Source organism: Miniopterus natalensis, chromosome 7, assembly GCF_054644295.1.
Source record: "Miniopterus natalensis isolate mMinNat1 chromosome 7, mMinNat1.hap1, whole genome shotgun sequence".
Taxonomy (NCBI): Eukaryota; Metazoa; Chordata; class Mammalia; order Chiroptera; family Miniopteridae; genus Miniopterus; species Miniopterus natalensis.
Window position 1 is genome coordinate 83,322,030 of NC_142087.1, and position 24,535 is coordinate 83,346,564.

At 55.4% G+C, this 24,535-nt stretch overlaps 1 protein-coding gene across 3 annotated transcripts; it reads right to left on the reverse strand.

The window, feature by feature from the left end:
* Positions 1–3,351: 3,351 nt before the first annotated feature.
* Positions 3,352–22,621, reverse strand: GMEB2 (glucocorticoid modulatory element binding protein 2). Of its 3 annotated transcripts, none has more exons than XM_087819237.1 (10): positions 22,608–22,621; positions 19,151–19,338; positions 14,126–14,223; positions 13,397–13,524; positions 11,913–12,016; positions 9,682–9,839; positions 7,419–7,490; positions 6,998–7,135; positions 6,616–6,738; positions 3,352–5,950 (listed from the first exon to the last, which is right to left on the reverse strand). In XM_087819237.1, exons 2-10 carry the CDS (start codon positions 19,279–19,281, stop codon positions 5,292–5,294), a joined length of 1,611 nt encoding a protein of 536 aa, XP_087675363.1. In that variant the 5' UTR covers positions 19,282–19,338; positions 22,608–22,621; the 3' UTR covers positions 3,352–5,291. The 3 variants fall into 3 exon arrangements, with proteins under 3 accessions (XP_087675363.1, XP_087675362.1, XP_087675364.1); XM_087819236.1 differs by lacking the exon at positions 22,608–22,621 and adding an exon at positions 19,666–22,205; XM_087819238.1 differs by lacking the exons at positions 19,151–19,338; positions 22,608–22,621 and having other exon boundaries at positions 13,397–13,519; positions 14,126–14,215.
* Positions 22,622–24,535: the final 1,914 nt, after the last annotated feature.

Genomic DNA, 24,535 nt, shown 5'->3' on the forward strand with positions numbered 1-24,535 from the left:
CCTTACTGGGAATCAAACCTCGATCGCCTGGATCCCAGGTCAAGACTCAACCGCTGAGCCACACCCGGCCGGGCTGCTGGGAGTTTTTTTATAGCTGCTTCGATTTCATCAGTTGTTATTGCCCTATTCAGGTTTCCTGATTTTTCCTGATTCAGTTTTACATGGTCTCACTCACATGTGGAATCTAATAAACAAAATAGACTGAGGAACAAAATCGATCCAGAGACAGAGAAGCATGGAACATACTGATGGATCTCAGTGGGAAGGCAGGGGGTGGGGGAGTGGGTGGGGAGGGATTAACCAAGGAATTTATATGCTTATATGTGTAACCCATGGACACAGACAATAGTGTGGTGAAGGCTTAGGGGGACGGGATGCGGGGGGGGGGGAAGGGGGAGATCTGTAATACTTTCAACAATAAAGATAAATTTAAAAAATAAAATAAAAATAAAAAACAAACCTGGCCCTAGCTGGTTTGTCTCGGTGGTTAGAGCATCAGCCCTCAGACTGAAGGGTCCCGGGTTCAGTTCCAGCCAAGGGCACGTACCTCAGTTGCAGGCTGAATTCCTGGCCTCTGTCGGGGTGCGTGTGGGAGGCAACCAGTCAATGTGTCTTCTTCACATTGATGTTTCCCTCTCTCTCTCTCCCTTCCACTCTCTGAAAAACAATGGGAAGAGTATCCTCAGGTGAAGATTAAAAAAATTAATAAATAAATTTAAAAACAAGCCTGCACACAGATGCTCATAGCAGTTTTATTCATAATTGACAGAACTGGAAGCCACCAAGGCGTCCTTCAGCAGGTGGATGGATAAATCAACTGTGGTCCATCTGGACAGTGGAATATTATTCAGCACTAGAAGAAATGAGCTGTCAAGTCATGGAAAGATGTGGAGGAAGCCCCGGCTGGTGTGGTTCAGTGGATAGAGCATTGGTTCGAGGACCGAAGGGTTCGATTCCTGCTCAAGGGTACATATCTGGGTTGCAGGCTCGATCCCCAGGTCTGTGGTCCAGGTGGATGCAGGAGGAACCAATCAATGTGCCTCTCTCACTTCGATGTTTCTCTCTTTCTCTCCCCCTTCTTCCCTCCCTTTCACTCTCTAAAAATCAATGGAAAAATATCCTCTGGTGAGGATTTTTTTAAGAAGATGTGGAGGAACCTCGCACGCACGTGACTAAGTGACAGAAACCCATCCGAAAGGGACACACTGTGTGGCTCCAGCCATGTGACGTTCCGGAAAAGGCGACGCCGTGGGGCAGCAGACAGGTCCGTGCTGGGGGCTGGGAGGAGGCTGAACAGGCCGGGCACAGGGGCTCGGGGCAGCGGGACTGCTCGGCGAGACGCTGTCGCGGTGGACACGGCATCACACGTTTGTCCAGGCCCACAGGGCGTGCAACACCGAGCGCGACCCTGTAACCTGTGGGCTCTGGGCAGGTTTGTCGATTGTAACAAATACACCAACCATCGGGTAGGGGTGTCAATAACGGAGGCTGTGCATATGGGGGCAGGGGACTCTCTGTACTTTCAACCTAAAACGACTCTAAAAGTGAAGGGAGATTGTCATTCACCTTTCTCAGAAACCCACAGGCCAAGCGGACCAAAAATAAACATATAGCAGCACCCAACAATAGTTAATAAGCTTGATCCAACTTCAGCGGGGAGAAAGCGCAAGTGGCCATTTACAGGAGCGGGTGTGGTTCCAGGGCACAGTGATGACAGCAGGCCCCGGGGAGCCGAGGGTGGGGTGGCAGGTGCTCTGGGAGGGGCCTGCAGCTTCTTCGTCTGACAGCAGATTGTAGCTGAGTGAGTGCCATGGAAGCTGGAGGCCAGTTAGAGGGCAGCTGACTGATCCTGATCACTGTGCCACCTGCCTGGCCAGGGGGCTGCAGATGGGGATGGAGGTGGGGAGCTCTCAGAGGGTGAGGGTCGGGATGTGGGGAACCCACTAGTTTCCAGCCCGCACCCGGCCGGGTGGTGTTGCCCTCCTGAGACAGGAAGACAGGAAGGCAGGGGTGGCCACAGAGCGGGGCTGGGGAGGCTGGGGGACATTTGGGAGACTGGGACCACGGGGCAGAGGGTAGAGGCTGGAAACCTGGCGGGAGGCGAGGTCCAGTGCCTGTCCCCTCTCAGGAGACCTGGCACCTGGGTACTCACTGGTGAGCAGGTACACACAGACTGCTCTCCCTGACCCTCGGAAGCCTACCTCGGTTCTGCCCAGAGGACCGCAGTGCACGTTGCAGGCCTGCAGCCAGCCCCAGGCAGATAGGTGTGGGTGGGTGCTCTGCCCGCAGGCTGTTAAGAGGCTGCGCCTGTGCCCCTCCACCCTCTTCAAAATGCTTCCAATTACCAGAGCGCGGTGTTTGAGGGCGTTCCGCAAACCACCAGAGGGTAGAAGTCCAGTTGCGGACGGGGGAATGCCTTCCCCACCACTGGCAGCTCACAGACTCCCGGCCTTCAAGCCCCCTACCCGCCACCCTCGTTCTCCCTTCCCCCGAGTTCAGTCTGGATCCTCTCTTCTGTTATTGTCCAGCCAGGGCTGCGGGAGCCAGCATGTACTTGGGGCCACCCCCCCACACGTGCTGAGGGAGAGAGGACACTGGCGCTTTGGAGGAAATGTGTGCTTGGCGTCAGGGTCCTCATTCCCGCGGCCCAGATGCTGGATGCAGTAAGTAAGGGGCTAACCCGTGCCCAGCTCTCACAACTCTGGGGGCGCCACCACCCACTCAGCTGCTCTGGCCAGCCTCCTGCCACCCCACCTCTCCAACACATTCCTCTCCGTCACCCTCAAGCCCACTCCTACCCTCTGCTTGCCCCTCCACTCCCAATACTTCTTGTCGGGCAGTTGACAATGTGGTGGCAGGGCCACCTCCTGAGCAGGGGATGTGGCAGCGCAGAGGGCAACAGACCAGACAGACTACCCACAGCTCCTGCGGCCCTCAGACGGATGGTCACCGCAACAGCTCCCCGCGTTGTCTGGCTTCCATGGTCTCAGGACGAACCGTGTTCTCATGCCCCCAAACCCATCTGGACGCCCACCTTCCAAGAGCCCGTGGGGACCTGCCCTCTGCCTCACCGGCCCCCAGACCCCCAGCTGCCTGCCTTGCATCTGTCCCGCTTGCATTCAGGACCCAAAGACTTTGGCAAGGGGCTCTCAGCACAGCCACATCACAGGTTAAATGTGACCACTTTTAGACGTGTGAGGGCACAGCACACACTCCACTGCCATGGCCACCGCACTAGGGAAAGGACAGGGCCGGTGTCACTAGGAAGCAGCTATGACGTTCTGATCGGAAAGGCCCGCAGACCACTTCCACAGGAGCGAGTGTCAGAGGGAGGGTTCAGCACACCCTTCAGCACAAGAGACAGACACAAATTACGAAACATGTTTTTATTTTAAGTCAAAGTACCAAGCAGATACTTGCAAAACAACATACAAAGTAGAACTCAGATGCTTCTCTCACCCAGGCTGCCTCTGAGCACCAGTGAGTAAAACCAAGCCGATCCGCCTTCCCCAAACCAGAGCACAGGACAGCAAGTTCTGCCCAGGCCAGGGGGAGGGGGGTCAGGTGTGCCGACCCCTCCCCAGCAGCAGAGGCTCCTGAAGGCTGGTGGACCCCTCCCCGCATGGGGGGGGGGGATGCGGGGCTGGGCGTTAACCCCGAAGCTGCAGAGCTTCGAGTGTATGGCTCTGAAGTGGACTCTCCTGGGGCCATGGTCTGAGGCCAGCACAGGGGCTGGAAGGAGGAGGGCGCTTTGTGGTTTTATTAGTAAACGGAGCTGGTGCAGACAGGGACAGGCTGGGCACACCCACACCTGGGGGCCCACACCCAAGGCTCCCATACTGCCCACCTAATGGGACTCAAGACTCAATCAAGATGCACTTAAAATAGAAGTGCAGACACAAACAAGAGAGTAAATGTCACACTGAGACCAGCGGACCCATGAAAAAAGCAAACAAACTGTAACAGAGAAAACAAGACAACCTCAGTAGCTTGAGGTGGGGGCAAGGCCTGCTGAAGTGGGGCCTGGGGCACTTGATGGGTGGAAGAATGGACGGACGGAGCCCAGTTCCCTTCAAAGCATGAGGGGAGCCCTCCCCATGGTGGGGACCCCAGAGAAGCTTCCTTAGCAGGCCACAGGACTGAGGTGACAGTGGGGACCTGACACTCAAGGGGATCAGGCCTTCCTTGGGGACCTGCAGGGGGCCCCCCTTCAGGTCTACCTCGTGACTCCAAAGTCAGAACTGTGGCTGGCCCAGGGACAGCCCCTCAGCAAGTATCCAGGTCCCTACTTTGACCAGCACTGGGCAGTAACCCCACAGGCCCTGGAGCAGGGGGCACAGCACCTCCAGGTGGGAGTCCTAGGGCTGAGGCTGTCATGGTAGCCCCACCAGCAGGTTGAGCACAGGGCATGAGGTGCACCCACCCTCCCATCTTGCTCTATTTACGCCCCCACCCCCAGGACCCAAGTGGCAGGACCCCCAGCCCTCAGCCACCTTCACACTGGCTGTCTGACAGCCGTCTGCACAAACACCCTGGAGTCCAGAGCAGACTCCGGAAGCCTAGGCACTCAGCATGGTTGGAGTTGAAAATACTATAAATCTGACTCTTCCTAGAGACCTGCTAAACAGTTCACATGAAAACACCCACAGTGCATGTGGGACGGTGCTGGAGTGCCAAGCATCCGCTGGTGGGCAGGGGGTAGTGGGGGAAGCTCGTGCTGCTGGGCCCCTCAGCCCCTCTGCTCAGGCAGGTGCCCCCAGGTCTGCACCCCAGACCCCAGGAGCCGGAGCCCCCAGACCTGAGCCACATGTGGACCTGACGCACCAGCCATGCCTGTACCAAGACGGGAGGGCAGAGTGCCGGCCACACTAAACCTACAGAAAACTGTGGGAAGAAACCAAATCCATAGGATCCATGGCTTTCCACCCTTGGGGATGGTCCCCAAGACATGTGCTAGTGATGTGCCCCCAGCGTGCAGCCACGGCGGGCCCACTCCCGGTGCTGCCTGCTGTCCTGGATGCAGCGAGGCCTATGTGTCCTCTCATCTGGCTCCTGGTCGGGCCCAATGTGTAAACAGTATTAATAAGCAACAGATGGAAAAATATATTTCCCAAGAAAATGGGGGAAGTTCAGAATTCAAAGCCCTGCAGGCATCACAGGTTGCTGTCACCCTGTTCCTCTCTCTCCTCTCGATCCATTTTGTTGTTTCCTCTCTTTGGTTCATAACGCACCATGGCCTGAAGAGAGGGGCCAGTCCCGTGCCTGTGAGAGGCCTCCCTCTCTACCAACAGCTACTTGTGCTCGTGGCCCTCAGCCATGGCGGCCACCTCAATGGTGGCTGTGTGCTCCTCAGGTCCCGGGGCAGCCACGGTGTTCTCCATGGCCCCCGTGGGCACTGTCACAATGGTGCTACCCCCTGGTGACACCTGGGCCACGTTCTGCAGGGTGGGGCCCAGACCAGGAAGGGTGAGCAACTGCAGGGGGCTGACCACCTTGACCACAGTGCTGCCGTCCTGCATGGCTGCCGTGCTCAAGACTGTGAGGCTGGGCGCGTCCGGGTGGATCTCCACTGTGCCAGGGAAGGAGGTGCCCGACGAGGCCAGCACTGTGTAGCCCCCAAGCAGTGGCGAGGTGGGGGAGCTGGTGGGAGCTGCCTGGGGGCAGCCCTTGCCCAGCACGGGGGAGGGCAAGGTGGACATCACTTTGCCGAGTGGCACGCTGGTCAGCTGGGAGACAGGCACGCCTGGGCTGAGGGCAATTTGGGCGGATTGGGTGAGCACTTGGGAGGCGATGGCAGCTGGCCCGGACGTGGCCCTTGCAAGCCGGGGCCGCTTTATGGGGGGCGGCAGGGACACAGGTGTCAGCGTCATGAGCACGTTGCTGAGGTGCTGGGACTTGTGCTTGAGCTCCTTGGCCCGTCGGCGGTGCTCGTCACACTGCTGCTCCAGGGCTGCAGGGACAGGACAGAGCGTCACTGTGGGACATGGGGACGGGGACAGAGTGTCACTGTGGGGAAGTGGGGACTGGGACAGAGGTCACTTGGGGATGTGGGGACAGGGACAGGCACCACTCTGTCAGGGACAGGGAGTGTCAAACCACACACACCCTGCCCCTCTGAGCTGCCACACACTCAGATCCACCTACATTTTGCATGAAGAGCTGCTCTTATGATGTTAGGTAAAAACTAGGTCAAGACAACACATGCAACCAACCAGCTCTACACATGCACTCACATGCCCACATTCATGTATAGCCACATACAAGCATGCACATGCACACCCATGCACACCCACATCCATGCACACCCACACCCATGCACACCCACACATGTACACACCACACGTGTGCACACACATACACGTGTGTGCATGTGCACTCACACCATGCACATGCACACCCCGCAAGTCAGACACTGAGGGGTGCTGGGAAGGATGGACCCGGCTGGCACAAACTGAGCTCTGCCGTGTCCTCTTGTGAACATGCAGCTCGCCCCAGAAGCTCAGGCCACTGTCCTCTCCACAATGGCGGGTGAGCCTCATGGCCTACTGACAGCGCTGAGGCCCCATCCTACGTGGACTTCGGGCCCTGCACCGAGGATGTGGGCCCCCCACGCACCAGCCAGGTCGCGCGCGTACTGCTCCCGCGAGCGGTCCATCTGGCACTTGTGGCCGGCCAGCACCTTCTTCACCAGGTCCAGCATGCCGAAGTTCTGCACGATGTTGTTGAGCAGCACAGCGTCTGGGGGAGACGGCGGCAGTGAGGGCAGCGCTGGCCAGGGCTCAGCAGAGGCCGCTTCCACTGCTAGCAGCTGGGCCTTGGCACAGCGGTGTCCTGCGCTGAGGGGGGGCCCGGAGGAGCAGGACCAGCTACCCACTCCCTGGAGAAGTTGCTGGGCTCAGCTCGGAGCCACCGGAGCAGGCGGTGCCTACTGTGTCCCGAGCCAGCCAATCCCCCAGCCCTGCTCTGCAAGAAGGGGCCCCGCAGGCAGTGCCCTCACCTCGGAGCTGCAGTGGAGGGTCCTGCACCCGCTGCTGCAGGCCTTTCATGGTCTCCACCATCTCCTGGTGGAACTCCTGTATGACCTCGTCCAGCAGGCCGGCATCCTTGAGTCCTCGCCAGAAGGCAAATGTGTCGTCTGGGGAGGGAGAGAAGGCTCAGAGAGCAGGAAGTCTTGCCCTGACCCACCGGGGCCTTTTAACCATGGGAGGAGCAAAGGACCACAGGGAGGACATCGCTCTGGGGGTCAGCAGAGTCCCTCTACTGAACTGGGCAGAGTCAGTCAGTGGATCAGCCCAGCAGGTGATGCAGCCTCCAAGCACTGGGGCTGTCCACAGCCACAGCTCCCCGCACTGTCCTGTCCTCTTGGGGCCCTGCCCCAGGCTCCCACCCAGGAGAAGCCCACGGGAAGAACCCCGTACCTCCGATGGCTGTGGTCCAATCACCAGGATCCTCACAGGTCTCTATGGTGATTGTAGCAGGAGACCCGTTCACTGCAACCAGGAGATAAGCAGGTGAGCCCCCCCGTCTCGCTGAGAAGCATCCACTTACCTCACAAAGCTGATGAACAGGAGCCCTGGTGCAGAGGACTCACTGCCTTGCACTAACTGCACTTTTTACTGTTAAATTGCAGGTACCTCAGACACTTACAAAGCAGAAAGAACTGACAGAAACCTCTTGAGCCCAGGACCCAGTTCCAATACCTCAACACACTCTGAGGGTCAGCAAACCTGGACTGCGTGATGGGGTCCCTGCCGCTTGGCTGGGCTAGTGCCCTGGATTCCTCCCCCTCCCATATGCTTCATCGACACCACCATATGTTTCAGTGCCTGTTAGGATGGTTTACCTATAGCCTGTTTTGCTCAATAAGCTTTATGTGACCTCTTCCATCTAAGCATGTTTTTCTCCATAGTTTGGGGCAATTGACACAAGCAAGGCCGTCTGCAAGCAAAGATAGGCCCTGACCACTCCGCTTGCCCAAGGCTACACCCACAACACATCCTATTATCCTAAAAGACATCCTGTTACTCTGACAATTCTTCACAGCTGGCGCATGCAACACTGGCCAGCATCGTAGCCTATCTTAGGCCCCTATGAAAAAAAGCCTAACCCCACTTTCAGGGCTGACCTCATACTGTTGGTCTCAGCCCACTGTGAGAGGATGCTTCAATAGAATCTTCTAAAACCTCTCAGTGCTTCTCGGCCTGGTCCCTCTTGGCATCGGCCTAACACTCTCCATTTGTAGTTTCCAATCAGAAGAGGTGAAACTCTGGGAGACACGAGCTGTCACTTGGCCTCTAGGGTCTTTTGCACACAATCATGGACACAGAGGCATCTGGTCATTTGTGGTTGCTTTTGACAGACACCTGGCTTCACACAGAGTTGGCTTAAAAACAAGCCTGGTGACTGGCTAATGCCACATCCACATCTGACAAAGACTTGGCGCTGGGGACGTCACATGCTTGGAATTATTCGAGGCACAAATGGTATCCCTCACAGTCAGGGCTGACATGTCTCTGACTAGCTGCACAGGAGACTTGGACTGAAGAAACCACCATATAGGTTAAGTTTAAGTAAATCAACAGACAGGTCCAGACCTCAAAGGGATGACAGAGTTCAAAGAGCTAAGCCCTGACCTGAGGTGCCTGTGCCAACAGGGTGAGCACTGGCTGGCACACTTGGAGACTGGTCCTCCCTCAGAGATCAGTCACCCCACACTCACCCCCAGGCCACCCTACTATTACGCAAGCTACAGGGCCAACAGGAGTGGGACGTGTGTGTGGATGTGTCTCCAGGGGGAGGGGCTCTGTGGTGACCCACCCCTGACCACACACTGTCTGGAGGCCGCACCTGGTGCTTCTGGAGCTTCTAGCAAAGGCTCCACAGATCAGCCAGCAGCAGCATACCCACCCTCGGCCAGGACTCGGGCACATCTGGGCAAGGACATCATGCACTGCTGCCCAGCCCCCCTCTCCTTCCTCCAGTACAGGCCACGTTCCCTCAAATAGCCATCATCTGGTCAGCAACAAGGGCAGTCCCTGGCCACACTCAAGTGCCCAGGGTGACCCCACACAGTGACAGTGTAGGGACAATGCAAGTGACCTCACTGGAAACACACCACGAAATTATTACCAAGTAACACAAAAGGGGAACTCAGGACCTGGTTTCCTCTGACTTTGTTTTTAAAAATAATCTATATTTTAAAAGCTGGAACAAGTTCATGGATATTTTGTCCCGCTACCAGTGAGCACCAGACATCAACATGGGCGCATCACAAAGATATCAGCCAGAGCCCAGGTGGCAGGAAGGGATGCAGAGCCAAGCACCAAGTGCTGCGGGAGTACAGGTCCCACTGGGCACAGCTGCAGGGGCTTGGCATAAGGGTGCAGGGAGCACCCTACTGGTCAGAGCTGTGGGTGGGCCCCGGACGTTGGCATCACCATTCTCTAAGTGCTCCTATGTAGGAGTTTCTATGTTTAATAACAAAAGTGGCTTAAAAAAAAAAGTGCTTGAATTGTCCCTAGGGGTGAAATAGCTGTTCAGACTTCTGCAATGAGGGAGGAGGCAGCTGTTGACCATGGGCCCAGGAGCACAGACACCCAAGCTGAGGGGCACATCCACCCATCCAGCTCCGTGGCCAGCAGCAGAAGGGGCTGGGTGACACCAAGCAGGCATGGCACGTACCGTCAGCTGTGGCAGGTGTGAGGGGGAGGTACTCGGCCGACGTGGGGCTACTCAGGGACACACGGGCACCAGAGAGGTCAATCTTGGTGCTGCGGCAGGTGTTGGAGCAGACCTTGTCGTGCTGGTAGAAGTCCAGCTCCCCAGAGTCCATGATCTTCCTGTGCGGAAGACAAGCACGCCAGGTGTGCCTGAGCTGTGGCCATCTGCGCACGACTGGATCCAAAAACATCGCTCAACCCCCCCCACTAGCATGACCTCAGGTACTTGGAGGGGTAGTCGAGGCCCCATCGGGAGGTGGGAGGAGGCTCCCCTACAGGCCTGTTCAACAGCACAGCACAAAGCTCTGGAACCAGGGGACTCGCTGTAGCCAGGCATGTGGCCCTGACCATGGGAAGTGAGACTGCAGTGGCTGGAGCCCCAGGGGAGCAGTGAGGCCACAGGGTGAGCAGACCCATGGCACACAGAGGTGCTGAGAGCAGCATAAGCTGGAAGGTAGAAGGGTGAAAAACCCACCGAGAACAGGTTAGAGAAGGGTAAGAAACCTTGTGCCTCTTGAGTTCCCACTGCAAAGTCGAGTTGTGAGAGGGTCAGACATTCCACTGGGCCTCTACCTCGCTCGCCATGGGCAGCATGGCTGCACTGACCTCCCTTCAGTGAAATGGGCCATTGCCTTCCCACAGCTCTGACATGCAGGCACTTTACAGAAAACCAGGGACAGCTGGACAGGCTTAGGGAGAAGCCTAAGCACCGATGGACCTGCCTGCTTGAGGGCAGGGGACAAGATAGCCACTGGGGACTCGGCCTTGGGCATCTGCAGCCCAAACTGCAGTCTACAAGGAGAGTGACCAGGACCATGGCCAGGGCTCCAAGGGAGGAACACAGGCACTCCCACAGCAGCAGCACACAGCCAAGGACAGCAAGAACCACCCTTTGGGGAAAGGCCTGAAGGACAGCAGCCCTGTCAGCAGCAAAGTGACCAATCCAGCTGTGCCAGACACATCTCTGATGGACATGCAGTGGGGGCCATGGGATGAGTTGGGCAGAGGGCAGGGACAGACCAGTAGGGGTGCCCCTCCCAATCAGGGAAAAGATGTGACACCAAAACTGGAATCCTGACACATGAGAACCAGGAAGTGACATTCAGAAGGGGTCAGAAGGCCATTGTTGACAAGCCCCAGCCCGGGGTACCCGTGGAGCAGACACAGGCCGAGAACCCCATGCAGAAGAGCGGGAGCCCCATGCAAGGCTGCTATAGACCCTGGATTTCAGATTAGACGTCTGTGTGGAGCAGCCAGGAGCTGCCAAGGTTCCCATACTCCTGATTAGTGTCAAAGGGAAGGAAGTCTCTGAGAACAAAGGGAACTCCTTACCAAGGGCAGAGAGCAGGCCTAGCACAACCGAACCCATCACAGGACAGGCCATGGTCCAGACTGAGACCCACTGCAAACTCACTGGCATGAAGGGCAAAGGAAACAGACCCATAGCCACCAAATGCAGACATGGTCTAGACAGGCAGACTCAGAGCCTGAGAGGATAGTGTCCAGATGGCTGGCCAGACGAACATGCACTCAGGTTAAAGACGAGGCTCTGGACATGCCCTCCTGGGTCTGAGGACACTGCCTACTAGTGACCTTGTGCATTCTGCAGATACAGTGGAAAAGCTGGCTAAGACATGGGCCTGTGCCTATCTGATGTGCAAACACTGTGTCACACCATGGATATTTACTACAAAACAGCCACAGGGTCACCAGCATGGCTCAGCAGTTCCACGTTGACCTATGATCTAGGAGATCATGGTTTGATTCCCAGTTAGGGCACATGCCCAGGTTTCAGGCTCGATCCCCAGTAGCGGGCGTGCAAGAGGCAGCCAATCAATGACTCTCTCATTATTGATGTTTCTCTGACTCTCTCATCATTCATGTTTCTCTCTCTCTCCCTCTCCTTTCCTCTCTCCAAAATCAATTTAAAAAACAAAAAACAAAAAATAGCCACCGTGCCCCCAGGTAAAAACTGGTGAAACTCAGATGACAAAACCACAAGTCTGACAGTGCTACATGTCAGTGCAGCCTTGGGGACAGTGTCAGCTCTCCTCATGTCTAAAAATGTGCCTCATCCTCAAAAGCCCCAAACAAATGGAAAAGCAATGACCACAAGTTTCCACCATGGAGGGATATCTAGCAAGATGACCTGCACCCCTGGCTGCAGTGCCCCCCGCCCACACGGATGCCCACCTGAGCATGATGCCATTCATCCGGATGGCCCTCTTCCAGTCCTTCAGGGTGGACTTGCCGGCCAGGTGCACGAACTCCTTGGGGCTGATGACGTGCTCATCATACTGGGGAGGGGACACAGCACAGTCAGGGTAGCACCGCCCACTGCCACCGCTCCACCGGACCTTCCTTCACCTGAAAGCTCCTGTCTGATCACCTGCCCTGCGCCTGAAATGCTCGGCCCCTCGACCCTGAGCTCAAGTTGGCAGGCTGGGAAATAATGATCGTACTTGTGTTTATTCATCTTTCTTAATGGATGCAGAGCTCACGTTTATTTCAGCGTTTAGTGTTAGAAGTTGGTGATGGACTGCTGACCAGAAACCCCTGCAGGACCTCACCCTTGTTTATGTCACTGGGCCCAGGACAAGCCTGGTTTTCCTACACATCGCTTTGCATAAGGACAGTGTCCAAGTGAGAACTGGCTTCGCGTCTGTTTCCCGACAAGGTCCTCAACAGAACCATGCACAATGCGCCGTACAATGCCCAGGACAGTGCCACTGATGTATTACCTCACTCGCAGGCAATGTGATGTTTTCACAAAGTGTCCCAAAGACGGCCAGCAGAGCCCCCTCCTCTCAATGCAGGACCCAGCCTACAGTGTGCTGTGCCTGGCTATTGGTCTCATCCCCTTGAACTGGAACAGCACCTGGCATCCCAACCTCGCCATCTTCATAGCACGCGAGTCAACTGTGTTATAGCCTGTCCCTTAGTATCTGTCTGAGGTTTTCTCACAAGAAGAACTCCTGCCCACCACCAACCTCCCAGTGCTGGCCCTGCTCATCCTCTGATCACTGCCTCGTTGATGGTGGTGTTCTGATGTGAGGCTGTCACTGACCACTCACACCTCCATCACCCCTAGTTCATCGGTTTTCCAATACGAGAGCTTTCCTACTCACTGTCTGCTTGATATAAATGACACAAAATACTCAGCAACCACATGGCTCGCAGATGCTATTTTACTGGAGTTACAATCCAGACTGTCGCAAGTCACATGGATGTTCACTTGTCCCTTAGCTGGCACCCAGAGCTCTATTCATGCAGCCTGAGATGCAAGTCTCCTGGACCACAGGCTACCTTCCCTCCATCACGAGAGCTCTCAGACACACTGTCCTCTTTGTGCAGAACTCAGAGGCACTCCTGAGGCCTCTGGTCTCACTTTCCCTTCATTCCTGTGCTCGCCTTCTGGTAACTGCCTGCCTCTGCCCTCTCCTAACAGGTGGTTCTTCCAGGCTCCTCCATGCCCTCAGCATACCCCGCCCATCCCTGAAGGTTCCTCCTCTGCTGCCCAAGCACTCGGACTTCTGCCTCCTGAACTGCCACCGCAAGGCCACACCCCTTGAAGCAGGGAGCTCACTTCGTTGGCCTCTCAGCAGCTGTTCTAGGAGGACCTGCCACCCTTGCAGCAGCCACACAGGCCTGTGGTTTGGCTGTGTCAGAACCCTCACCTGCACACACTTCACATTGATGCCGGGACACACGAACTTCCTCCAGATCAGGTTGGCTCTGCTGTCCCCACAGGTGATGGGGTACACGATCTCGGCCTCCAGGTTCTCCCCCTCTTCAGTCATCTTCACTTCTCACAAGGTGTGAGGACAGGGAAAGGATAAGACAAAAGGTCAGTCACAACCTCTCCAAAGCACTTCTTGCCAAAGCACAATAGCTACCAGCCCAGAAACCAGAAATTAGGATCCAGGTGAGGCCAGGGACAGGGCAGGATGAGCAGGGGCACCTCATCAGTCCCAAGTTACAGTTTCAGGTCAACTTACACAATCGATTCAACTACAAAAACATGAGCACACGTGCATTAAACTACACTTAACTACAGGTATAATTTAAAGTACTTTAACACCATGAAACTGGTTCAACTGAAGAGCCAGTTGAGAACATAAAATTAAACTGTACTTGGGATAATTCCAGAAACACTTCTTTGCAACGTTGTGAGTTCTGAGACCATTGATGTTGGGTGTTACAAAGGATCTTCACTACCACTCACAACAGTTATAATAAGCAGAGCTGTGAAGCTGGGGCTCCCCCACAGCCGCAGGTGGGGACACAGCCAGGCCACACCTGGAGGGCCCTGTGGCCTGATCTCCACTGGGCCCCAGGTTTGTCTCTTGCTTAGAGGTCTGTCCCCTTGGGAAAAACTGTCCCAAGAGCCGCCTACAGGCACCTACCTAACACGGCTTCCTTGAGCTGCGAAGACGCTGTGAAGGCAGCCGCAGCAGCAGCTGCCGCGTTCTCAGTCTCCATGTTATCCTCGCTCAGGTCGCCCCTGGAAGAGGAAGAGGGGAAGATATCAGCGTGCCCCAAGGACAGTGTGCATCTCTAGCACCACTTCTGCACTTCCCAGTTTAGTCCAGAAGTCCAGTGGCCATGCAGGTCTAGGGACCTTCACTGACAGTCACCTCATCGTGGCTCCCCAACAGATGCTCCTCGGAATGTGTCTCAGGTGCCCAAACAGTGCCTAGCACATGAAACAGGCACACTGCATTTGTGGAGGCCACCAGCACTTCAGCAGGAATTCTAAACCCCCATTTCTTTAATCAAGTTTTCATTCCTATTATAATGATTTCACATAATTATAGAAACTATCAAAAAATATAAAATTTTAAAAAGGATCAGGTCCATGGAGACACCATCACTGTGCACCACTAAGCAGGTATTTGTCCCATGCCCAGACCTGGGGTCATGGTGGCACCTGGGCTGCACAGGGATCCCCAGGAAGGTGAGGGTAGTGTGGGCAACGAGAGAGCCTGCCTTAGCCTTGAGGGCCAGCACCAAAGCAGCAGCAGAGAAAGCCAGGCCCCAGGAGGGAGGCCGCCCTGGAAACAGTTGCCCAGCACACAGGCTCAGGGATACAAGGATGTGTTGCAGGTCCTAGGGACGGTCCTGAGCGTGGTCCGGGCAACACCACCAGGGGTGCAGGAAGAGGGGCAGCAAATGCAAATGCTCTCAGAGGGCAGGTGGGGTTAGGAGAAGGGTCAGAAGGAGGGTTGGGAGGGAGAGGACCCTACAGGGAGAATAGTAGGCTATGGGAACCATGGGCTGCTCAGGAAAGCCCTACAGGGACCCAGCCACCCCTGCCCCAGATCTCTGGGTTCACTGGCAATGAGGTTCTACCCACCTGCCCATCCCACTCCTCACCATCCCCACCAGAGACACACCTGTCCCACAGCCTGTGCCTTCCCTTTATTCTTCACCATCTCCAACCATCCTCCTGATATGGGATCCCACTTGCTCCTTCCCTGCTGACCCACACTGGCTGAGCTCAGAGCTGCCCTGAGAGCGGGGTGGGGGTGGGGGTGGGGTGGGGGTGGGACCTGGAGGGCCAGGGATGCTGCACTGGCATGTTCCAGGTCAGAAATGAGCACTGGCTGGAAATGCAAACTTGGAATCTGGTCTTTGGGATCTATTACAAGTGCTTCATATGAAGAGTAGCACTGGGTGAGAACCACACCAGACGAGGGGCAAGGACTCAGAGAGGGCAGCTGTCCTTTCAGTCCAGAACTCTGGAAGGCAGAGATGTGGGTAGAACAGGAAAACAGGCTCCTTTCTCACAGGAGAACCAGGACGGTCCCAGGGAGGAAGTGAGTCAGGAGTGGGGACAGGAAGCAGCATCTCAAGAAAGCCCAGCATTTAATGAGCAGGGCCAGGTCCCTGTCACAAGCCACCTGCAGGGAAACACCAAGACTAAAGGGTGTCCAGGACACAAACACAGGGGCAGAGGTCCCCTGCCCATGCTTTCCTCCGCCCGAGGCCTTGCACACTTCGGGATAACCACCCCCACCCCCACCCCCCAGCACTTGGCATCCACTTCATTAAAGCAAATGGCTGCGAGGCTACTGCTGACCTACAGAACGCTACAGAAGGCTGCTTTCTTCCTGTCCTCACATCACCATGATGAAGCAGTGGGCGGAGCCAGCCCTGGTTAACTGTCACAAGTGAGGAACATTCCCAAGTTCTCAAATATCCAGCCAGAAAAGAAATCTGTGCCCACTAAGTAATTAATTCACTTCCACTCCCCCACCTCTTCCTAAACATGTGGCAAGAGTAAATCTCAACTTTCCACTCATAGAACATAAAATATTTCAGGATAAAAGAAACATCTCCAGGTCCCTCGGCTGCCTCCTGGAATTTTCTCCTTCGCAGTGATTGACAACATAGTATCACCCCAGTACCCTCCTGGCCCTATGACTCAGGGGACACGGCCAGACCCCACAAGGTCCTGCCGCTCCTCACCTGCTGCTGGAACCTCCCTCCATGAGGACACCAGGCAAGTGTCCCAGAGGCCTTCCTGAGGCCTCCTCACTAGCACCTCAGATACTTGAGGGAGTGCACATCAGCCCACCCAGCTGGGACAGATGCACAGGCCTTGGCCAGAGTGGCTGCCTGGCCAACCCATCCCCCTAGGAAGTGACAAACACGTTACAATGCACTGAGTTTTGTGGTGGTTATACAGCCGTGTCACTGACACAGAAACTGTCCGGAAGTGGGTGCTGCCACCACATCCTGGGGAAGGCAGAGTAAGGGGCAGCCAGGGCAGGAGCAGGAGCAGCAGGCTAGACAGGGCTGTGCCAGGCAGCAGAGGAACCACTGGTAAAAATGTAGCCACAGTCACTGGAAAGAGGAAAACGCTCGAAAAAACTTGTGGCAGAAAAGGAAGGTGTACAGGGCTCTGTGGAATGCACATGCTGAGCTGAAGCAAGAGGGAGGTGCCCACCCTGTGGGCAGAGCTGATGGGGACATGTGCGGTCACATGGTTTTATGTCTTCCACTTCCCACCCAGCAAAAGATTTTCAAAGTAAGAAATGGACTTAGGATAAAGACCAAATCAGGATGTTACTGGAAGATCCTCAGGTTTTCAGGCCGTGCCTGGCCAGACGAAGGGCTCCTACAAGTCCCCAGGCCACGGCCCCCCAGCAGCAGAGAGGGCCCGCCTCCAAGACCCAGGGAGCCAAGATGCAGATCCCCAACCAGCACAAAACCGAATCAGAAGAGCACGGCAGGAAGTCTGACTGGATCTCGTCTGCATGCCTGGGCAGGGGCTGCACATGTTCTAGTTCAGTGTTGCTGCTCACTTTGTGCTTCTACATGTGCAGTGCACTTAAGGGTAACAAGGTATAAAGAAAAAAAAACACTCACATGTCACATACACAGCATCTGGAGGCTCTAGTCTAAGGCATCAGCTGTAGGAATCTCTGGGTAGTAGGAATACAGCCACTTTTATTTTTGCTTATCAGTATTTTCTAATTTCCTATCATTTATATTTTGTGATAAAAAATTATTTTTTTAAATATATCTTTATTGATTTCAGAGAGAGGAAAGGAGAGGGAGAGAGAGATAGAAACATCAACGATGAGAGTCATTGATTGGCTGCCTCCTGCACGCCCGACTGGGGATGGAGCCCGCAAACCTAGGCATGTGCCCTGACCGGAATCAAACCCCAATCACCTGGATCCTAGTCGATGCTCAACCGCTGAGCCACGCTCGGCCAGGCAACAAATTATTTTTAATTTTGAAAAATCTACTGTGAGCTTCCCAGTAAAATGGCAAATCAAACATGGGATGATATGACCACGAGCCCAAACCCAGAGCCTGGGAAGCATGCCTCTGGAAGCAGGAACGAGAGGACTCAGAGGACGAATGGGATGAAAGCAGGGTGAGAGCAGTTACATCTGACACCCACTCCGTTTGCACAGCAACGCTGTCCCAGCCCTGCCTGCAGCTCCAGGCCCAGCCGGGATGGGCACTAAGGGAGCCCAAGAATTCTGGACAATGCGGCCCTCCTGCCACAGCCCAGCTCCCAACGCCAACAGCAGATTCCAGGAAAAGGAGGGGGCATGTTGCTGTGGACTGAACTATGTCCCCAAATTCACATCAAAGCCCTAGTCCCAGTATGACTATATCTGGAGACTCGGTCTTCAGCAAGAAATTAAAGTCAAATGAGGTCATAAGGATGGGCTTGATCTGACAGGACTGTGGTGTTCAAACCAGAGGAAAAAAGAGCTACCTCCACCATGTGAGGCCTCACAAGCCAGGGAAAGTCCTCCCCAGACACCGGCCCTAGAGACCTTGGCCCTGGACTTCCAGCCCCTGAGACAGTGAGAAATGACCAGAGCACCCCATGAGAGTGGCTGTGGCGAGGGCTCCTCACAGCACCCAGGATACCCGGCCTTTTCCATCAACTGTCACTTCTGCCCACTGTATTCATCGAGGGCCATCCCAAATCCAAAGGAAGGGGCATGGGTGTCACCTCTTAGCAGAGCATGGGAGTTCACTGTAGAGCAAGTGGGGGGAGACACTGGTAGAAACCTGCCCACAGAGGCACACAAACAAGCTACCCGAGAATTTAGGTGGGAAAACCCACAGGCTCAGTCATACGCGCCATCAGTGGAGCTAGAACCCAGCAGAGCCAGCCGCCTCCACTGTGCCCGCAGGGCTGGAGAAAGAGCCTGGGCCCGGAACAGAGTGTACAGTATGGCATGAGGGTGAGGGAGGCCCGGTCACCCACGCAACAGCTGCAAGTGGACCGTGCAAAGTGGTGACAACCCAGAGTCCTGTGTGCACCACAGGAACTGCGCCTGGGTCAGGCCCTGGTGTAGAACCTTCCTGCAAGCATCCTGTTAGAGAGTGGAAAGGTCAAAGCTCGCCCTGTGGTCAGTGACATGCTGAGGTCAGCGTGAACAGGCCACACTCAGGACACAGCAGAGAGACCCACAGGGGGCTGGGCCAGCCCAACCCCTCGAAGGTGACAGGCGGAGCACAGACGGGAGCCACACTGCTGTCACATGGCAGGTCCCTCTATGGAACGACAAAAGGAAGCCAGCGGTCAGCTCACATGCCAGCTTCTTTGCCAACTAGTATTCTAAGTGGACGTCTATTGTAAGAGATGAGGAGGAAAACGCTCAGTCACCATGAGGAATGTCAGGAAAATACTGGCTCTTCAACTTCATTATGAAACAACAGTTCCCAATTGTCCCTACTGTCCATCTTATCAAGGGAAATTCCAGATGTTTTTGGACCATGGTGATACAGGAGTCACAAGCAAGGACGAAGCACTATCTTGGCCAGGCTGATGCGATGCCCCATCTATCCTGCACACTCTGCACTGACGTGGGCTCAAGTCTGGTTTAGAATGACTCACACTATGGCAGACGCCCGAGATCCCACCGCCCCCCAGGGCACACGCCCATCCTCACCCATGAGCAGCCAAGTTGGTCGTCACCAGCACTGTCTTGACCTCCTCCACGCCACTGCCATCCACCGCGGTGTCAGGTGTCGTCACCACCACCACCTCCTCCATGTGCACGCTGACGTCTGGGGTCGCCATGACTCGAATAAAGAGGACACCCAGGACTAAGATGTCACTCTGCCAGGGTCCCAAGTCCTGGAGGAAACAACAGGCAGGGCACAGGGTCACGGAAGGTCCCGTCCCCACATCTGTACAACATAGCTCACTGTCACTAAAGAGCCACTCTCAGTCCCAGCACAGGACTTTTTGACAGAAATGATGACAAGAGGAGGGCTGTTCTGGGCTGCTGTCTGGTGAGGATGGAATGGGTACAACTGCCCATCCTGGCCACTGTGAGGGTTGAGGTCCCCGTGCAGAGAACTTGGATGGGCACCTGGGCCTGACAACTCAGACTCACAGCAGGGGCGGACAAGGAGGTCAGGATCCCGGCAGACTCCCTGCAGGTGAGTCTCTGGTTGTTACCTGTGCCTCTGTGTCCCAGGCTGCATCCCAGAGCTGTGCACAGAAAGCTGTTGCAGACGAGTCCTGTCTCTGGGCTGGGGAAACGGAGGGAAACCCACACAACCACCTGGAAAGGAGCTTGGAAGTTTCCTATAAAGTAGGTGTACTTCTCCTCCCACGTGACTGGCAACCCCACCTCCAGACACAGAGGCCAAAATAACTGTCAGCTGGGACTAACACAGATCCATACACCCAGCATGTGACAGCAGGGCTCACAACAGACACAAGGAGGGACCAGCCACAGGCCCATTGACAAGCTGTCCTCACCTAAATTTCAAAAACACAGAGCACTGAGTTTTGTGAACACACAAAATTGGGTCCCTGCCTCCAACGGCAACTGTATTACAAAAGTATTTCACAGAAAATTGCTGAAGTTTAGACACAGACCAAGCTCCACACCTTCCAGGTGAGCCCCAGCTTCATCTTCCCAGCCCCTGGTATAAGGAGGGGCCAAGGCCCAGGTCCAGTTCTAGGCACAAAGCTTCAGGTCCTTACTAGTGAAAACTGAGCCCCAACTAATTGAGAGTAAATAAGATATGGGAAAAAGTACTTTTAAAATAGCATGCTTGGGCATAAATACATAAAAATGAATAAAAAATGTTAGTGAGGTCAGTTTCTCAGATTCAGATCTGGCTTTCCTAATCTTCTGCAAAATCACAAATATTTTCCTTTTGTGGATGAAAAAGGTGTCTACAGGAAGTAACCTCACCAGTGGCCTGACCACAAATCCCTAACTGGTGGAGGTGGGTGGTCACACCCCAGGCCTATAACTTCTTTAGTAAAAGGTCTGTCTTTGCCTCAAGCCAGCCCTGTCCATTGTTTCTGTGCATCAAGGTTAACACACCTTTGCAATGCCCCTCAAAGACTCCTCCTTTTAAAGCATGTGCACATAATCCTAACTATCCTGTAATCTGATCCCCACCTAGCTTTCTCCCTTAATTCCAAATGCATAAAAGCTGCACACTGTCACTCCAGTGAGCATTTTTCTGTCTGTCAAGATCTTGCTTCCAGGCATATCCTCTATTTGGCTCCAATAAATTATTATAAAAACCCTCTACAGGTCTAGACCAGGAACAAGCATGGTTTCTCTGATCCTCTCAGCATTCCCAATTTTTAATTAGTTGCCAATTTTTTCAAAGTTTATAAAGTTCACATTTTAAAAATTTGGATTTCCAGCTTCTCTTGGAAAATGTCAGAAGAAGGAGTCTCTGGAGGTGGTCCCTCTAGTCCTGCCTTTCCCAGAGAATCTGGGCTTCTGCTTCCTGGCCAGGGGTGGGCAAAGATGCACCAGTTATCTCAAACATGCCCTCATCACACCCAGCCAGTCACACCCAGCTAGGCTGCACCAGGCACCTACATGTGCAGACCCCAATACACAGGAATTTGTTTGTGGCTCTGGAAAAACACTTGAGCAGCCTCCCCTCTCAGTTCAGACATTAACTGGCTTATTGTTTTAAGGCCTAGGTTTGAATATAGTTTTTTAAGTCTTCCAAATTCAGAGAAACACTTTCATGTTTGTGCAGAAATACGCAAATTCCTCCCCCTCCCAGTGTGTCTTTTCACACTTTTTAAGACACTTCCTATGAAAAAGTAATTTCTGAACAAGCAATCTGCTTAATTTGTTGTATTTGGGGTTTATTTAATCCCTTTGAATTTACCCTTAACAAGACTGACGTATAGTTTTGTGTACTGTTGGTGGGAATGCAAACTGGTGCAGGCGACTAGGGTAAACTGTATGGCGTTTCCTCAAAAAATTAAAAATAGAAGTACCACGTGATCTATTTATCTGAAGGAAATGAAATCAGACCTCCGAGATACCTGCACCTGAGTTACCTGCACCCCCACATTCACTGCAGCATTATGCACAGTAGCCAATGTACGGAAGCAACCTAAATGTCCTTCGATGGACGAGCCGGTAAAAATGTGGCGTATCCATACAATGGAATATGTTAGCCTTCAGAGGAAATGCTGCCATCTGTGTCAGCACGGATGCCCTGGAGGACACCATGCTAAGTGAGATAAGCCAGACAAGAAGGACGAGCGCCCCACTGCGCTTCCAGGAGGACCTAGGACCGCCGGGCGCGGGCGCGGCGCGGTCCGGCTCGAGTTTCAGGCAAATCCCCGGCCCCCAGTGCAGCAGCGCCCGCGGCTACCAACACTGGAGCGCAGGCTCGACAGCGTGCTGAGGAGAGGTCTCGGGTTAAGTGCTTTTATCACAAAACAGCAAGAGGGTGAGAGGAAACTTCTGGAGGTGACGGGCAGGATTATGGTTTCCAGGTGTGCACTTATCGCCAAGCTAGAGTTGTCCACACAATCAGGGCAGCTTTTTATAGGTCCAAAACGAGAACAAGACGGACGGAAGGGAAACTGGTATCCGAAGTGTCAGCCGAGAAACAGAGCCGGCTCAGTGGAAAAAGCCAACCAGCTGAACGGATTATCAAGTTAGCCAAGGACCGGCAGGTCGTTACCAACAAGGGGCCCACGTGGACACTGCTCCCACCCGGGGACGACGGAGACGCGGGTCCCACGGGGAGGGGGCCCGCGCACACGCCTCCCACCCGCGGGGAGGGGCCGCCGTAGGAGGGGGCCCTCGTGGACGCGGATCCCACCCGGGGACGACAGAGACGCGGGCCCCACGGGGAGGGGGCCCCGCGCACACCGGGGCCGCGCCACGCGCTCGCCCGCCGCCGCCTTCGGGCAAGATGGAGGCGGACGCCGCCGCCGCCGCCGCCGACGCCTCCTGACGCGGGCCCGTGACGCCCGTGACGCCCGCCGCGCGCCACCGCCCCTCCCCCGCTCCCCTCCCCCCGCCGTAACGTCCTGACGCTCCGCAGGGACCCCTGACTGGGCGGCGGCGCGCGACGGAGCGAGAGGCCTCGCCGCAGGGAGCCGCGGGCGCTTACCTGGGCCGCAGCCGGGCCTGCGCGGGCGCCGCCGGGCGGGCGGGCGGGAGGCGGGGGCGGCGGCGGCGGCCGCAGGCTCCACTCCTTGTCGGGGATTCGGCGGCGGCGGCGGCGGCGGCGGCAGCCCGGGAGCGCGCTTCCTAGTGACGCAGGCGGCGGGGCCGCGCACGCACGGGCAAGGGCGGGCCAGGAGATTTATTTGGCGTTCGGCGGAGAGACCAGCGAGGCCCAGAAATAAGGCCCGGCGGGGCCAGACGCGCGTGCGCGAACGCCTGGGCCCGCGGCCCCGCCCCTGTCTGCCCGCGCCCCGGCCGCCCGCCGCGGTCCGAGCCGGGGAAGGACGTGTGGGAGACCGGAGGACGGGGCTATCCGAGCCGGGGAAGGACGCGTGGGAGACCGGAGGACGGAGGATATGTGCGCGAGCAGCAAGCCACGGAAGCCAGGTGCGAGTCAGCTCGTCGCCGCCCGCGCGCCGGGCCGCCCCGCAGCCGCCCGAGGCCTGCTGGAAACCGGCGCGTCTCCCCGGCCTTCCGGTCTGGCGCGGACTCCGCCGCCGCCGCGCTTAATTTCTTACAGTAAGCCGCGAGAGTGTCTTGACAGTCTTAGGATGGTGCCCTACAGTGTTCTTGTGAGTGTTCACGCCGGCAGCACGTGCTCAATTAAAATTAAGACTCGCCCTCCGGTGCGGCCCGCGCACCTGGAGGCCGCTGGTCCCGATCCCGAGGGGGCGGCGTGCGGGGGCAGGCGGTCAGCGTTCCTCTAGTGGGTGTTTCTCCCTCTCCCTCTAAAATCAATAAAACATTTAAAAAATAAGTAAATAAAATTCAGTTCCTCTGTGATAGCTGAGTCATAAAAGGCACACAGGTGGAGGGTTAGGGACGCCGAGAATTCCTTGCGTTCTCTCAAGGTCTGGAATGTAAAGCCCTTGGGTTTTCCAGAACATAAGAAAATTGGTATCGCTCAGCCTTTATGGTACAATTGGCCTTGCTGTTTGAAAGGTGCAGTGGGGGCCCCAGGGTGGTGGTTAGTGGAATTCATCCGCCTGCCCAGAGCCCAGGCAGTTGTGGAGCAACCTGCTCCTGGTCTGAGGATTTGCAGCGTCTACACGCTTCCTTCGTCTCCCTGGCTCAGCAGTCGGGGTAGTTGCTGCTCAGAGGGCGGCAGAGGCTGTCTAGGCTCAGAACAGGGCAGGCACACCTGAGCTGTCCTGATTGTTCAGTGTCATTGCTTTCGGTGCTAGCGGCTGTGGGAAAACTGCCTCCCGGAACAGAGGCAGGAAACATGTCTTGTTTAGGACCAAGCTGTAAACCTGTGTTCATTCTTCGGAAGGAAGACAACTGAAGGCCATTTCCCAGAATGGGAAGTTTTTAAGCAAACTTCATTTCAGTGATGTCATAATTAGGAGAGTTGCACTTTAATTGTTTTCAATAATGTACAGTATACTCAAGCCAATAATAGAAAAAGTCTGTCTTTTTAAAGATTAAACTATTGAGCCTATTATCTGAGCAGGTGTGTGCAGTCTAGGTCTTTCATTTATCTGAATTTCCCTGTCTCCACATTCTGGACACAAATGCCAATAAAATCAACGAAGAAGGCCCAGAAGGGCACTGGTGTCAAGGCGCAGGCAAGCGTGGCACCAGAAGAGAGCTGCCAACAACATCGTGCCTGCACCAGGTGCCTACTGCTCTCCAGTCAGAGTGAGCTGTGGTCACCAGCCCAAGGCTGAGCACTTGAACTCCTGATCTCCATGTTTCCACTGCAGCATGAACTCAGGCCTAGCATTTGAACCTGACCTCACCTCTTCTGTCTCCAAAAGAGAAAGGCTACACCACTGGGCTCTGCTTGGCTGGCAGGATGGATTAGTTCATACTGGTTGGTGGGGGTGCAGATTTCTCCCCAGGAGCACCCATGGGAGGTGCCCACCCTGA

Bases quoted from the DNA above. Each gene is read 5' to 3' on its own strand.
- GMEB2 (XM_087819237.1), bottom strand. From the start codon at position 19,281: ATGGCGACCCCAGACGTCAGCGTGCACATGGAGGAGGTGGTGGTGGTG. The intron at 14,224-19,150 runs GTGAGGATGGGC...TTCCTCTTCCAG, and splicing joins ACCAACTTGGCTGCTCATGG to GGGCGACCTGAGCGAGGATA. The intron at 9,840-11,912 runs GTGGGCATCCGT...TCTTCCGCACAG, and splicing joins ATGAATGGCATCATGCTCAG to GAAGATCATGGACTCTGGGG.